This window comes from Sebastes umbrosus, chromosome 15, assembly GCF_015220745.1.
Source record: "Sebastes umbrosus isolate fSebUmb1 chromosome 15, fSebUmb1.pri, whole genome shotgun sequence".
Classification (NCBI taxonomy): domain Eukaryota; kingdom Metazoa; phylum Chordata; class Actinopteri; order Perciformes; family Sebastidae; genus Sebastes; species Sebastes umbrosus.
The window spans coordinates 2,746,793-2,764,076 of record NC_051283.1 but is presented as its reverse complement, the minus strand read 5'-3'; the positions used below and the strand labels follow the sequence as shown (position 1 = coordinate 2,764,076).

At 40.0% G+C, this 17,284-nt stretch overlaps 1 protein-coding gene across 4 annotated transcripts; it reads right to left on the bottom strand.

The window, feature by feature from the left end:
• Window positions 1-930: 930 nt before the first annotated feature.
• Window positions 931-17,158, bottom strand: LOC119502983 (sialin-like). Of its 4 annotated transcripts, none has more exons than XM_037794372.1 (11): window positions 17,036-17,158; window positions 15,397-15,547; window positions 14,209-14,426; window positions 13,553-13,786; window positions 12,826-13,000; window positions 11,277-11,395; window positions 10,157-10,318; window positions 8,473-8,605; window positions 5,333-5,480; window positions 4,859-4,949; window positions 3,295-3,462 (listed from the first exon to the last, which is right to left on the bottom strand). In XM_037794372.1, the coding sequence occupies exons 2-11, from the start codon at window positions 15,479-15,481 to the stop codon at window positions 3,295-3,297; spliced, it is 1,533 nt and encodes a 510-aa protein (XP_037650300.1). In that variant the 5' UTR covers window positions 15,482-15,547; window positions 17,036-17,158. The 4 variants fall into 4 exon arrangements, with proteins under 4 accessions (XP_037650303.1, XP_037650300.1, XP_037650301.1 ...); XM_037794373.1 differs by having other exon boundaries at window positions 15,397-15,550; window positions 17,036-17,155; XM_037794374.1 differs by lacking the exon at window positions 17,036-17,158 and adding an exon at window positions 15,743-15,869.
• Between the last annotated feature and the right edge of the window lie 126 nt (window positions 17,159-17,284).

Genomic DNA, 17,284 nt, shown 5'->3' with positions numbered 1-17,284 from the left:
TGAGGGTCGATCATTTAAAACAGTAAAGCAGGTAGCAGCCTTCGGCCCGCCACCTACAGTATATACGGTACAGTAGGCCCTTTTCACAGCAGCCATTTTGACATGTCATTGCAGGGTAAACACAGGTGTATTGAATAATATTGATTATGGCCCTAATCCATTTAGGTGCCCTGGTAGCCTGTTGTACATGCTGGCTCACTGGACTGGCTGTGACACACTAAATAGAATGGGACCATAATTAATATGATCAATTACACCTGTGTTTACCCTGCGATGACGTGTCCAACTGGACGCTGTAAATACTGCCTATAGAGGACACTGAGGACATGTCCTTGTGGGGTTTTACCATCCTACATTACCCTGGAGTTTTATAAAGCTGATTCTGGTATATTTTACAGTCTATTCTTAATTCAAATAACATATTGTTAAACAGTTGAATGATGATACAACCTGTGAAGGGTATGTGGTATTTAAGGGTATGTAGGGTCATGTTGGGGGTATATGGACTCAGGACTTTGGCCCTGCTGATCTCCTTTTCACTTTTGTACATTGTTATGTCATGATGGGACACAGGAAGCTGCAACCACTGAACTTTTGTGACATCTGGGGGCAGTAGCAAAAGAGACATCACCTCAACATGATTGGTTCAGTAACAAGAGGACCATCTGTTTCTACAGTTTCTGTGTGTGTAGCGTGGAGGGGGCCACAACTACATTTCATAATGACAATAATACATTCTTAGATCCTTCAATCTTGATCCCCGGAAACACTTAAATGAAGCTTTTTGCCTCTTTGTCTCACTTTGTTGCAGACCTGAGTGTCAATCTGAGAGTCATGTACACATACACATCCTGTGCTAATTAACGTTGACTGTAAGATTACAATAATCTGCACCAACACAACAGTCTGAACAGAACAAACACACTCCACTCAGAGGCCACAGCTTTTTAGTTTTGCTCAGTAAAACAAACTTGATTCTTTTCACAATAAAATATAAAGTAAAACATATATAACAAATTTGTACAACCTCACATTTTCAAAGCACAGAGAAGGTAAATAAATTATTGCATCCGTTAAAAAACGTCCTATCTTTACAATCACAGAGCATTTTGACATACGGTAAGAGTTGACGAAAAATGGTTGAGTCCTGTTTTCTATAAAAAGAATGATGAGAGATTAAAAACACAGCAAATCCACATATTTCTTAGAAACATACCTCAAAAATTAAGTCATAGTTCATGGAATTTTACTAAAAAATATTGAAATACTGAGCTTTCATTTTCTGGATGAAACAAAAAAAAACAGCTTTCTATATATTTGATAAAAAAAACATCTTGAAAGATTATTTAGCATAATATTGCCACTGTTATCAGATATAAGGCTTTTGGTGTATTTTTGTTAGAGATGTTCCGATACCATTTTTTCCTTCCCGATACCGATTCCGACACATGAACTTGCAGTATCGTATCGACCATGTATGGATAGTGGACAGCCATGATACATCCGGGGCGAAGGCACAGTGGAGGCTGCTGTTTTGGAGCGGTGAAGAAGAATTGATTTCCGGTTAAACAAGCTGACTTTCTTCTGGGTTAATAAATGATGGTATCGGATCGGTGCACAGTGTCGGACGCATTTCCAATAATGGTATCGGAACAATTCTAATTTTTGTATGAGAAAAGTGCTTCTTTTGGTCCTGCAGGACAGTCTAGAAGTGGTCAGAAAACAGACACAGCCGTAAACAAAGCAGCTTAACTTCAAGTGGTTGATGACACTTCCTGTGGTATAGTATAAAACCCACGGTCCCATCTCGTTCACAGATCAAGAAATACTTAAAAACATACAAAAAAGATCACAGAAATGGATTTGTTTTGGTCTGAGGTGCTGTATAGGCCATGTACAGGGTTCCTACGCAGCATGGAAAAGTATGGAATTTGATTTGAGTAATTTCAAGGTCTGAATAAATATGGAAAAAAGAAAAAATATAAAATATAAAATATAAAATTCTGAATTTCTAAAAATAAATTGATCCTACAAGCAGCGTGTTTTTCATGGTGTTTGGAGCAGTCAGTGCATCCAAAATGTTTACGACTGTGTGAGAGATCGCGGGTCAGACATGGATGTATAAAGGGAACTGGAGCCAGAGCGAGCTTGATGTCGTCGAAAGCCAGAAGTATGGCGTGCAACTGAGCGGACACTCCTACGCAGAGCCAGGGCAGACTGGCCATTGGGAAGCTCTGGTATTTTCCTGGTCGGCCGGTCTTGTGAGGGCCAGTCTTTCTTTTTATTTTTTATAAAGATATTTATTGAGTTTTAACCAGTTTAAATGTACAACCCCAGCATGGGTAAGCCTGGCCCTCACAGCTGCAGATAGCACAGAGCGGAGCGCTGCCTGTCAGAGTCTAATACTTTAAATCTGGTATTGATAATTCTCAGATTTGTCTCTACCAATATTTTGGGAGGACAGAACTGAATTCTGAAAGTGGAACGTTGTCCAACTTTCTGCGTAGGAGTTTGGACTCAACGGCCACAATGGGTAATGGGCTGGCTGGAAAGTCCCAAATATAAAGTCTGGTTTGCTAAGGATTCCAAATGGGAAAAGAAAGATGGATGCCAACTTTGGTCAAATATGGTTTGAGAAATCAACGGAAAATTGTGGAAACTTGAGTCTGGAAAAGTCTGGAAATTTTGAAATGGAAAATGTGTAGGAACCCTGCATGTATTACACAATGCAAATATCACTGGTTATAATGTAAATATTCATCTAATACAAAGAGTTGTACCTTAAATTGTGCTTCAGTGAACTTCTACAACACTAAAAACAGTAAACATAGTCACAGTCTCCTGATTGGTGAAGGCAGTGAATATCCAGCGGAGGTGTTTTTTCCTACTTTAAAAATGTGCCTAAAATGAGATTTCAATGTATAAAACTGCTCTATAATCTCTTTGCTGGAAGTTCAAATCAGTTCAAACGCTCACCTGAGTATACACTATATATACAGATATTATTGATAAAACATTTTCAATTATTCCTGATCGAACTATCCTGGTCCACTGATATAAATGATATGCTGTGCTTGGCAGAGACTATTGTATGTACACCTGTCACACACTTCATATTTGTGTGAATATTAAGTGTGAATACTACATATATTTCTGTAATTTATACACCAATATACAGAGGTAGTACTCTAAAGCTCTTTTTCTGGGTTAAAATATATCCAACTGTCTTTTAAAGCTGTACTACATCGGACACTTTTGTTGGTGTTTGTTGGTGGAATATTTCTGTAACATGTTTCATGTGGAGATGGACCCGCTCCTGTCTTTCTCATCTTCTGCTCTCTCCTCCTCGGTGACGGCCCACGGCTGGAGCTTCCCGCTGCCGAATATCGTGTAGACGAGAGCGCCGAAGACGTTGACCCCAGCTGCCAACCAGAACACCTTACTCCAGCCAGCCAGGGTGTGCTGACAACCAGAAGAAGAACCCGTTATGTACTGTGTTGTTACTGAGACTCTTTGAATGTGTCTGCATATCAGGGTTGATAACAGAAAAACTGATATGAAGATGGGTGGAGAGAGAATGACATTAAAGACCCAGGAGAAAGTGAACAACAGAACAAGGTTTCTGGAGAGAAAAGCTCATTTCATTTATAAAAAAAAATAGTTTGCAGAGACTTTTGTTTTGAGTTGTTTTTCAAATTCAGATCCTTTACTTAAATAAAAGAACTAATACCACACTGTGAAAATACTCTGTTACAAGTAAAAGTCCTGCATTGAAAATGTTACTGCGGTAAAAGTAAGTAAATATAATCAGGAAAAGGTACTTAAAATATTAAAAGTAAAAGTACGACGTGGATATAATCTTTAAGTATTTATTATTACTTTTTTAATTATGGATTAATCTGCTGATTATTTTCTCCATCAATGGATTGATTGTTTTGTTTGTAAAAAAATGGGAAAATAGTGAGAAATACCGTCACAATTACCCCGAGCCCAACGTGACACCTTCACAATGTTTGTTTTGTCCAAACAACAGTCCGGTGGAATAAGTCTTGGACTTTATTGTGGTATCCTTTTAATTCTGTAGATGAGTGTAATTTAAAGCTAAGGTTGGTAATGTTGAGAATCTAGCAAGTGTATACTAGATTTTAAAAATGATCCAAATGAAAAACCCAGCCCAGTGTTGGCAACTCTTTTCCCATGAAAGCAGCCAGCAGCACTAGCTCCAAAAGCCCCCAAATCTTCAGGCCTCCCTCCAAAGCCACTCCCCCAACATTATCATTATGAACATGAACAACAAACACGACTATTGTTAAAACTCACAGCTGTCAAGCTAGCAGCTTGTAGAATACTCCGGTGATGCACAGTGAGTGCACGGGCAAAGACCGGTAGCCCAACAAATCATTTCATTAGGGCCGAGTGAAATGATTGGACGGGCTTATTACAGGCCTGCGACAGGCAGATACAGGGTTTTTGTTCTTTTTCTTGTCAGAGCATTTGATTTATTGATTGCTGTCGGGATGTGATGAGAATTTCAACAAAATAACAAAAAATGTTTTTGAAGAAGATTACCAACCCTAGCTTTAATGTCCTCCTTCTCATAATGAAACTAAACTAAACTTTACATTTTAGAGTACACTGTGATCGTCTAAACGCTGTTTCACGGGCTTCAATTTCATTTGATGGAGAACAAAACTGATCTTTTTTGCTTGCATACAAATATTTATATATCTGAAATATTAAAGATCAGCCATCCAATGGTTCAGCCAAAGAATGTCACTAAAAGGCCTAAAGTATGGTGTGTATGTGTATATAAGGTAATTTAAGAGACTGGACAAATCATTCATTCTTAGGGACTTACATCCTCAGTAAAGTATCCTGTAACAATGGGTGCCAGGACTCCAGGAATGGTCCCGAATGTGTTGGTGATTCCCAGAAGGAATCCTGCATACCTGCAGGAGACAGAGGAAAAATATCCTTCAGTATTTCTTTAAAATACAAAGACAGAGAAAAGGTGAGTAGTTATCAGCCTAAAATGTACAACTTTCCATGAAATAATGAGTTATGTTACAGTTACTACATTTAATTTAGTTTATCACACAAACTGTATGTACATTTAGAAGTCAGGAGGACCAAAACTGGAGCTCGTAAAGCAAAACATTCTCTGGTTTCAGGTTTGTTAATGTCACAATTTGCTGCTTTTCTCTGTTTCATATCTTTGCAAACTGAATATATTTGAGGACGTCGCACTGGGTTTCTGGGAAGTTCAAATGGCCACATTCAGCCCTAGTCCTAATAAATGACAGAATTTGTGAGTATAGACGGTAACACCCACCGAGGAGCGATGTCTATTTGGTTTATGTAGACTCCGGGGGCGGTGACCCCTCCTATGGTTGTGGAGAGTGTGAGGAAAGTGACGGTGAGGATGTGGCTGCAGCCGACGTAATTCACAGCCACGAGGAAAACTGCCGATGGCAACACACCTGCAGAGAGGAAGTAGATGTAAAAAAGGGAAGGAAATAGCACGTTGAGAAAACATCACTGGTGTTACTGGTTCTCTTTGTGTCTCTTAATATTTGGCTGGAACAATTAGTAAAACATAAAACACTGTTCTCTGTGTATATCTGGATGTTTGTGTCATCTTTTCAATACTGAATCTAAACCAGATGAGGGCAGGATTACTCCATGTAACATGAGAGACATTTTCATTTGGTTTTTGGTCTGTAATGAATGTATTTCTCCTTAAATACTGTACTTACTAACAGAAAACCAGCCCAACGCTGCCTGTGTAGAGGACACTTCCATATTTGTTTGTCACAAGGACATTTTGAAAACTACGAGTCTTTGTAGAGGACAAGTAAAACTATAATTCCCTTTGGTGAGTGAAATAATGGGACTCATGTAGCAACATTCTCTTCAATATCTCTTATAGTTTCTCTGAATTTTCTGTTAACAGAAAAAATAAGAGTCAACTCCAGATGCCCCAAACGTTGTCAACCATCTAAACCAGCTCTTACCCAGGCGTGCTGAATGATGAAACCCACTTGATCATAAACTGGAGGCGTGTGGCCGATTGTGTATTATTAGTATAGGTAACGCTCTCTAAACAATATATAAGGGCAGGTGTTGTGCCGTGTGCAAATACTTCGGCACATGCCCAAGAATTGGAGAGATGCCACCAAAAACAGGCTGTAAGAAGAAGAAGAACTTCTGCGTTAGTGAAGCTGAGGTACAGTTAAATAAACTTCAACAAAGTAAACATGTGATTTTCCAGAGCGTCAGTACTGGCGTTACAGGAAAATTGGGATCAATGGACTATTAGTATTTCTTTAGCCGAGAAATGTAATAATCCAATCATTATAATAACTCTAAAACATTTAATAATCTAAATGTGATTATATGATATTCATGTTATTCAAATTTAAAACTTGTGTTTCCTTGCATTGGACAACCAGTTTGTGGACTGTGAAAACAAGATGTTTTTTTTATCTTGGTAAGAGTGCTCTCGACCTCTCCAAAAAAAATCCTCTTACCCAAGAGAAGAGCAAAAATAAGAATACAGTGGTGAATCCTTGAAATCAATGGGTACTAACAAAAGAAGAACAAATCGAGGATATGAACAAAAATAAGAGGAAGTTTGTTCTTATGTTGATTAATCAGTGGTGGAAAACTTTACTTGTGTAGAAGTGGCAATACCATAATGGAAGAATACTCCTACAATAAACATACACTACATTTAAACATTAACTTGCGTAAAAGTACCTTCATATGTGGAGTAAATAAAATCATCATTTTTACATATTCTGAAAACTGATCCCTTTCAGTAGGTGAGATTATTGATACAAATATTTCAGTGTTAGAGATGGTGGTATCAAAAGTCTAATTACTTCAAAATGCATTAAAGCTGCAGTGGATAGAACTGGAGCAAATATGATTAAAAAAAGTTATTTTCATAAAACAGTCACTATATCCTGACAGTAGAGCATGAGACAGGTAATCTGAAGAATCATGTTCCTCTGTGTCCTCCGGTGCTCCTAACGGCATCTGCAAGATTTCATAGACCGGAGGAAAATAATCAATCAGAGCCGAGCTGGAGCCTAGCCGTCTCTGAGCAGCTGTCAATCACTCACAAACTCTGATCAAACAGTCAAACTAGGCAGCGCTGATCAAATATGAATCAATATTCTGTTACTGTAATGCCTATTTCTCTCCTCAAATGTTTTCAGAATCATCTTGTAGTGTACTGTTTAGCTGTCAAATGAGAAATTTTGTGACCCGGCTGCCATGTTGACATCAGTTGAGGAAATACCAAGCACCGCCCACCAGCGCTGCTTATTTTGACCGTTTGATCAGAGATCGCGAGTGATTGACAGCTGCCTCCGTTGAATGAACAGCCAATAGGAATGCTCTCTCTCTGAGATGACCTGTGATTGATCAAAGTCTCCCTCCCAAAGCCTGAAAACAGAGCCATGAAGGGGGTGCAGAAGTCTAGATTTCTCTCAGAACACTTGAATTACAATATGCTGAATTTTTGCTCAATGATGCTAAAAACATTCTGCCTATTGCCACTTTAAATATTAAGAGCTTCTAAGCTTTACTTTGGGCCATTAGATAAATCTAGCAGATTCCAAACCTGCAAGATTTCTCTCAAAAATACTTGAGTACAATGTAAAATGTCTCAAAATGGAAGTACTCATTGTAAGTGGCAATACCTCACACTTGTAAGCAATAGAGTGCATGTAATGTACTGTTCCACATGTAATCATTGCCCTCCAATCAAATTGCTCCTTTGTTACTGCAGACTGTCCTGCTGAATGAGTCTTTAACCTTGTCAAAAAAAAAAAAAAATTAAAAACATCTTGTGACTAATAATTGATCTTCTCTTGATCTCTGTTAAGTGTATCTAGAAGAATTGAACTCTCAGCAGTTCCAAAGAAAGAGCTTGCCAATATCAGATGATAAGTCACTCATCTCCTCCCATCAGGCAGACAGGACACTTTGAATGTCTAACACTGTTGTTTCCACTGTTTTTCACAAAGCAAAATACAGTGCAGTCCGTACATATTTGGAAAGTAACATGTTTTCATTGTTTTGCCCTTGTACTCCATCACACTGTGTTTTAAATGAAAGTGTGACTATGAGGTTAAAGCTGACTTCCAGCTTTAAGGGTTTTCACATCCATATTACAGTGTGGGTTTGTGTAAAACGGGAAACAACTTCTACAAGGTTCATCAAAAATAGAAGTGCACACTCACCCTTTGTGCCAGAGCCAAAACAATACTGTCAAAAGTAGAATACAGACTGCACTTTATAATATGAAGTCAAACGGTCCGATGTAAATCACTTCTCAGAGTCCTTCACTTCCCCTAAACCTCGATCTCTTGTCCTGTGACAGTCCGCCAGACACAGAAGCAATCATGCAACACAGGGAGGGTGCATACACGTAGAGGATCTGAGAGGAAACATTTCTTTTACCTACGAGTGTGAAGAGCTTGCGTACGACGGTGGTGCCGAACACCTTCCTCTCGATGAGGCTGTCCGCCACGACACCCGACAGCATCGAGACCAACCAGGCACCGAGGTACGGCAGAGCAGAGAGGAAACCATTCTGGACGGAGACAGAGAGATTTCGTCAGTTGTTGTCCTATTCTGTGAAGGATTTGATGATTACAGGTTGCTTGTCTTTGTCCAGTTTTAAAAGATGCATATGTAAGCATATTACAGTGTCCTGTCACACAGCATCGGGGCCGTATTAAAGATGTACAGCATGTGAGTGATGGGAACTCCAAAATCATTTATGACATCTCGGTAAAGAGTAAAGAAACAGCTTTGGGAAACACGCTTATTGTCTTTCTTACTGAGAGTTAGATGAGAAGATTGATACCACTCTGTATGCTAAATATGAAGCTACAGCCAGCAGCTGGTTAGATTAGCTTAGCATAAAGACTGGAAGCAGGGGGAAACTGTTAGCGTAGCTCTGTCTAAAGGTATAAAAAAAAAACCCTGCCTGTCAGCACCTCTAAAGATCAGTAATTAATATGTTTGCAATGAATAAGAGTACAATTACTTTGTTCAAGATCTGTTTTACCCTGGACTGAGTGATAGAAAACAGCTAACATTATTTAAAAACCGAAAAGTACTTTAAAACACCGTAAAGGGCAAGTTCAATATTGTAAAAACCTGGACCCTATTTTCCAATGTTTTCCTGTCTAACTGACTAATAGGGACAACAATTTCAGAAATTGGTCCAGTATGGAGGGAGAGCACTGTAGAGGGCAGCTGCAATGTAATCCTATTGGGGCAAGCTGGCACCGTCATTTACGAATACTAAAAGTGCTGTTTTTTGCCATGAGAGGCTCGGATTGTTATTATAAGTATCTGACAACATTATTGAAAGAGTCTCGCTCAAGGAGAAGTCTCGTTCAGAATTCTGGAGAAGTGTCATGTTGCTGGAAGACAACGGTGGAATAGTGGAACACATCCATGGTGGAAACACGAGTGGCAGCCGGCCAGAGTTTGTTGTGTTGGAGTACAGAAAGCGTAGCTTAGTGTTATCTAAAATATTTTCAATGTCATGGCTGAATATTTAGATGATTTCCACAATGCGGAGGAGGTTTTTGAATTCAAATTCCGCCTTTATTTATTGGAGCCATAGTATTATGGATATTTACATTTCACAACGACACTTCTCCTTGAGCTGGACTTGGACATAATAATAAAACAGACCAGATCAAGCGAAAGGTAAGAAAAAGGTTTTATTTCTCTGTAGGGTCCTTTCCATGATGTTGTCAGACACTTATAATAACAATCTGAGCCCGTCAGTGGCAAAAACAAGCACTTTTAGTGGACGTAACGTTACATTGACGCTGCTCTCCTGCCCTCACAGCTCGTTTTGCAGCTGCCGTCTGCAGTGTTTTCCCTCAATTCTGCACCAATTTCAGAAATTATTGTCCCTATTAGTCACTTAGACACTAAAACGGAACATATTCAGGTAAGCAAGCACAACTACAATGTTTAATTTTAGTCAATTACCCACAACCTTCAGTAAAGTGAAGTCAATAGTTAAAAGTAGCATGAGAAAGATTAAGTGCTATTTAATGACATTTTTTCATTATTATTTTTGAGATGAAACAGAGGAACAAACGAATGGAGACCTTACCGATTTGAGGTCAAAGTGCAGGATATTGTCCATGTAGGTGGGCAGCGAGGTGAGCAGGGTGTAGTAGGAAAAGTTTGAACACATCTGGGTGACGATGATGGCCCACAGAGGGACCGACAGCAGCATGGGCAGCAGGGGCAAGGACCAGCCGTGACCTGTACCCTGCAGATTAATGACAACATCTTTAGAAAACACTACACATGTATGACGAAAAATGACAACAATATATCCTTTTATCTTTATCATTGACATTATGATACGATAAAAACGATTCAATGTGAGAGAGAATGTAATGCAATGACAGGGAAGCTTTCAGTAAGTTTAAAGGTAGCTTATTTTGCTGTGTTCGGGACTCCTCTGGGCTTCAGCAAACAGACGTTCGGCCCCATGTGGGGGTGTAACCCCCAGCAAATAACACGCGCAGGGTGTGCAGCCCGTTCAGGTCGTCTCATACCGCCGCTTTGTCATGCCCCTGGGACGTCTGATACCGAGACACAAGCCCCCCTTCAGCTCTGTCAGATACAAAGCGGCCAAGAGCAGCGCTGAGCGACAGCGGACAAGATGAAGTCTGCCCTTTGGCTGCATTCATTCAAAATCCGGCAAAGCGGCACCTTCCCACAGGGTTGTGCAGATGTGTGCAGAGTTAGTTGTGTGTTTATCTGTGCTTTAGAACGTAACCACCGTGAAACAATCAGAAAATAACGTTTTATTTCTCCGATTCACTGCTTGGTTCTCCGCTCCCTGTCTTCATTCACTCTGTAGTCCATTTCAAACAGCCTGTTCAAGGAGGGACTGTTGGGCGTTATTCTGACTAGCTGTTCTGTATAAAATGCACGGAGACAGAATGGGGGGGACAAAGTTATTCCACATCGGCTCTGTGACTACCTCCGGCGGCGACTCAGCGCCGATGTTTGTAGCCCCTTTCACACAGAGATTCAATCTCAATGATTGATGATGAATGATGAATCCTCAATACTGCCGTGAAGAAGATCCACTGTTATGGCAGCTTTGTTTTTTTACTGCTATTTACTTTTTTTTACCAGAAAAGGTAGAGCAAGTGTGAGAGACCTGAGCTGCGTGTCACTGTAAATAAGAATGACGAATAATGTTTCATGTGTACCTGAGGTCCGATGGAGTTTATGATGTAATCTCTCTCCTCTTTGCTGATTCGACGGTGGGTGCGAGGGTCATCTGATACAAAAATAAACCAAAAGACTGCCCAGAGGCAACCAGCACCGCCTGAAAGAGACACACAGAGGGAGAGAGAGAGAGAGACAGAGAGAGAACGTTTTACTGTATATGGTGGTGAATAATTAAAGAAAAGGTAGCTTGTATTCAGGGTTGATGGGGAATGCCTGAGGTCAGAACAAAATCAAACTGCTCCAGATGTATCATGCAAAGAGGAGAACATTATTTTGAAAATCCAATCAGAGGAAAATTAATATTATCACTGTCATGACCCAAGGAGAAATGATGCTATAATATAAGGTAGCAAGGTTAGCGATTTCACCATTATATTGTATGTAAAGCAGAAAAAGGGAACAACATCACAAAGCAGGATGGTTTGTACACTTTATAGTTCATCAAGATTATTCTTTTTGCCGAGAGGCATCCCAGCGTGAAAAGATGGTTTTAGGTAAATGAGCGAACCGCTTCAAATTTCTGTTCCAGCAAACATAATACAGGACAAACCGGGAAATATGCACGTGGGTTAATTTAATTTAATTAAATGTAAATGGGTAACCTTCTGCTGCGGCTCCAAGTTAAAATCCAGGAACACGATGTGCCTGGATTTGAGTCCTTAGATGATGATGACAGCATTTTCCCAGTACAGGCAGAACTGTCCTGTACTGTGATGTTGTTCCTCTTTTCTGCTTTACATACTAAATCATCTTTCTTTGCTTTTGTCTTTATTTGCACATTTGGTATTGAGGTAATCCGAAAGTAACAGAATTGTTTATATTGTGATACTTGGATTAGGTTACTGAATACATTTTTTAAGAGGTAATAAGTAATTGTATCGGATTACATTCTTAAAGTAACCCTCCCCACCCTGTATGTGCATTATTACAGGTTAACTTTACTGATGGGGAAATTTACAAGCTAGTATATAAAGTAATTAAAATTAGCCCCACCTTTATCAGCTGCAACATTAGTGACACTTACACATTGATGCGCCAAGAGCCTAATAATAATCCAATAATATAAAATATATGATTCTGAAATGGACCACTCTGCAGAATGAGTATTTTTACTTTTGGAACTTTACGTACAGTATATTTTAATGCTAATACTTTTGTAGTTTTACTGAAGTAAAAATGTATATGCATGACTTTTACTTGTAACTGAGTATTTCTACACTGTCCTATTGATACTTTTACTTAAGTAAAAGATCAGAGTACTTCTTCCACCGCTGCTTTTGTGTAGTCTTAGTATACTACAAATTACTGTAACTGATTTCTGTTTGTCAAATACAGCAACAACTATCGTTTAATCACAGCTCATTTCTTACATATTAATCATTTATATCAGAAAGGGAATTTATGTTCTGCATGTTTCAATTTCTCAATATCGTGCAGCATCTACCACCCAGGCATCTCTCCTGGGAGAGACTAAGATATGTCATGACGTATATGATTAGTGATTGTATTTGGGTTTCCCTCCCTCACCACAGAGGTAGAAGACAGCCGGCCAGCCTAAGGTTTGGCAGATGTAGCCGGTGAGCGGCAGAGCCACAAAGGCCCCAAAGTTGCCCCCACATCCCGACAGGGTCATCAGGCGAGAGCGCTCCATAGGAGGAGCCCACCGAGCCCACATGGACATCATGGACGGGTATGTAACACCCTGGAGAGACATGGAGAGACAGACAGTCAGACAGGAGAAGGAAGAGCAAGCAGAAACACGTTTTTGTTCATATAAAATGTGGATGTGTAGCAATCCAAGGTTTCAACTGTTCCCTCTGCAATAATACTGGGATGTAAAACAGAGCTGAAATGATTAATCAGCAACTATTTTGATAATTGATTAATCGTTTCATAGAGAAAACAATTAATCAATTAATCAAGAAAATAATCAGCAGATTAATCAATAATGAATATATTTGCAAGTTGCAGCTCTTCTGTAAAAACAACTAAAGCATCAAGGGGAATTTTTTTCTATACAATTTAATAAATATTGTGCAATAAAATAGACTGTCAAACTGGTCCGGAGTATCAACTGTCGTCACTAAAATTCAATATCTGCCAAATTTATCAGCAAATTCTCTATTACTCTAATATTGCTGTTAAATTGAACTGTAAAAGTCCTTCATTGTAAACTAGAAGCACACAGACAGATACCTATCTGTACACACAACATTCCCTGCAGCCTCCCGTGTCCTGCTCAACACACTCTTACCTCTCCAAAGCCCTCCAGCGCTCGTAGTGCAAACAGCCAGTATGACCCCATCCTGGCAGCCAGAGGGGTGAGCAGCGTGAGGGCAGCAGTGCCCAGCACACCCAAACCCAGGAAGATACTCCCCCCGTAGTGACCGGACAGGTAGCCTCCTGGGATCTGTGTGCACAAGTAGCCGAAGAAGAAGGCTCCCAGCAGCCAGCCCTGAGTCTCCGAGTCCCACGGGTACTGGGGGATCTGGGACAAGAGGACCAAGAGAGGGAGTGTATATGGTAAAAGGCATTCAGACACTGTTGACAGGCAGCCTACTCTCATTTACATCTGATTTAAGAGGAGTTTTCACCACCTGGCAAAGGTGAGAGAGGTTATTGTTTACAATATGTAATTATTATTAAATGCAAAGTAACTTTTATCAAAATGCACTGACTGGAATCTAGTCATGAGCTTGAAGTACGTGCACTTTTCCCCCTCTCTATTCTCTGTTATTTACCTTTTTTGATGCTATTCAGTCAGCTTTGCAGAGTAGTTTTGACATAACTTACTTAATTTAAAGAAACAAACTGACTGATGACATGTTATCTTGTAGTGGCTTCCTTATCAAAAGAGTTTTCAAGCTACACACATGTTGTAACATTCAGTGAATCAGTGGAATTTGTTACCCCCTCAGGTTGTAGGAAAGGGCCACTGGTGTTTCCCGACCCTGCTGGCAGTGGACAGGCTCTGATTACAGAGCTGTTCTGGGCTGGTCTGGGGTCAGTGGTATTCACCATGGCTACCATGGCAACACTGAGGTTGACACGGAGACCGTAGACCACAGAGAACCCGAGGAACATCAGGAAGGCCAGGTTGAAGCGGGCCGAGCAGCACCGGGGAGGGACTGTTCACATAGAATACAGTGATCTTTACATGTAGTCTGGACTGTGAGCACACAGTCATTGGGAAAAACATTTGAAATGTTTGAGATAAACTTTAGAATGAAGTGTTTCTGTATGGGTTGAGAACGTTATCATACTTTTTTAAAAGTACTACCTCTTCTTAAAGCCTGTGAACACCCACACAGGAGTCAGTTAACTGCTACAAGTCAGGGAGTCCAAAGTCCATTTGTTTTAAGTCCTTTCAGAGTTCAAATTAAATGTAAGTCTTTGCAGCTTTTTTGTTGATAACATTTTCGAGTCAGGTGCCATATTGCTTGAGTTCAACAATAAAACAATGAAAGCAGGTTTGGAGTCAGAACATTTTGATTTGTGGATGTGGAATTTACAGAGAATAATTAGAAGCCGAATTATATAGTTAATATTGCTGGCCATCCCATAGAACACTAAATATAACATCACGATCAATTAGTACCCATTTTCCAATTTATAAAGTTTTGCATATCTGTCCCAAATAAATTTGAATGTTCACAGTGAAAGAACAAAAGAACAAATGAAATACTGTCTCTCTATCAGAATTACAAAACACAGCTGAAATGTTTCCAACACTTCTTTAACTGGGTAAATACGATGGAAAATCTTAAAGGATAATTCTTTAACCTTATTATTAATACAATATTTATTTAAAACACACAACATGTTCCACTGTAAATCACCCATGATTATAGTAAATGTAATATTTTTAGGTTTTGAACTGCTGGTTGGACCAAACAAGACATTTCATGACATCAGCTTGGGATATGGGAAATTGGGAAGTTTTGCTAATGTCATGGAGACCAAACAGTTAATCGATTAATCAAGATTATGGAAATAACTGTTAGTCACAGTCTTAAATATAAATATGATTGAAAGACATGGAAACTCCAAATCTTGATAAAAAATACATTTTACGTGCTACAATCACAACAAACACACCTGCATCATTCTCGATGAGGGGTTCACCGTCCTCGCTCTCCTCCAAAGGGGCCGAGTTGATGGAGTAGCCATTTGGACGCTGCATGGCACTCGAGTAATGAGGGAAATATTAAGTCGGTAAAATCTCACTGAGCCATGGTGTCCACGAAACCTGCTGGACGGACAAAGGTAGTAATCAGAAGACAGGAAAAACACAAACAATGACACACAAGGAGGATGTGAGATAAACATAGGGCACAGACTAGTAAATATAGGAAGAGAAGTCAAACACACACACACACACACACACACACAATGACACTTCCTGATTTCACAAGATGTTGGAAAAATCAAACCTGCAACTTACAAGAGTTACTGATGCAGAATGGAGATAGAATGGATACACTGCAGAGCGATGAAGACAGAGGATGAAGATGAAGCTCAGAACAAGTTTGTCACATACTAGAAACCTAGAGCATTCAGAGGATGGATGGATCAAACTAGAGACCTAGAGCATTCAGAGGATGGATGGATCAAACTAGAGACCTAGAGCATTCAGAGGAAGGATGGCTTTCCTAGCTACATTGACAATAAGGGAGTTTCTGAGCAGTTTCCTGGGAACAGAAGTACTCGCCATCCAATCGCCGAAAAATGCAATTCTTGCAGAAATCTCCAAATGTCAAAAGTTTTTGATCACAAATCACAGCATGGCTTTTTCTATGGTGTTCCTCAAGGTCTTGGTGTCTTAATGTGGGATTTTGGAGGGATTATTGATCATTTTTATCAATTCTCAAATAGTAAAAAATGTTAAATTTAGCACCAAATCTTTATAACAAATGGTATCAACCCAACAATTGCTGCAACAACTTATGAGACATAACTGAGCATGGGGACGGCCATCACAGACTTAGATCATCATGTTCTACGCTCTTACACACTTTCACAATTTATTTTGTGTTTTGTGTTACGATGTGTCCTTAAGCAAGACACCTAACCCCAAATTGCTCCCGAAGGCATAGCCATCGGTGTGTGATTGAGTATTTAGATTAGATCCTGATGGGCAAAGTTGGCACCTTAGCAGCCTCTACCATCAGTGTATGAATGTGTGTGAATGGGTGAATGCTGACATGTAGTGTAAAGCGCTTTGAGTGGTCGGAAGACTAGAAAAGCGCTATATAAATGCAAGTCCATTTACCATTTACCAAGTCCGTTTTAATTAATTAATTAATTAATTCATGTTTATTTCTTATTAATGACTAGAGCAACTTTACACACAGTGCTGAACTGCATTTCATATTAATCTCCAGGTTCCCAGCTTTCAGATGATGTACACCACTTCTATGTGACATCTACTGTTGACCTGCTATCTCCCCCTAAATACCCCCTGCACCTCCCTAAAGAAGAGAGGGCGGAATGGAAAGGGGTTAAAGACGTTATATTATGGGATAGAAAAATCCCATTGTTGTTTTGTTGAGGGAACCAGTGCGGTGCTAACTTCCTGGTTGGTCTAAAACAATACGTCATCCCTGCAGCACTCTATGACCACGACCTCTTGACAGCGCATTGCGTGATGGTGACACGGAATGAGTTCAAATTACGTATCAGAGAGAGAGAGAGAGAGAGAGGGGGGGGGGGGGGGGGCGAGATAAGGTGAACTCACCAGATTCAGACGGGACGTCTTGAGTCACGGGGGTTCGACGCATGCGCAGTGTAACTACCAATGATATGATGCTGACATCTCCTCTTTTCACCCTCCTCGGGAATCTACCGGCGTCAGCAGTCAGACTGAAGCAGACTGAAGTTATCCTAACCTGTGACTTGTTGTGTAGCCCAGCCAAGCTAAGTGTTGGAACAATGAAACGTGGGCAAGTAGACCTAGATCCCCAAAAGAATCCAGACAAAGAGACAC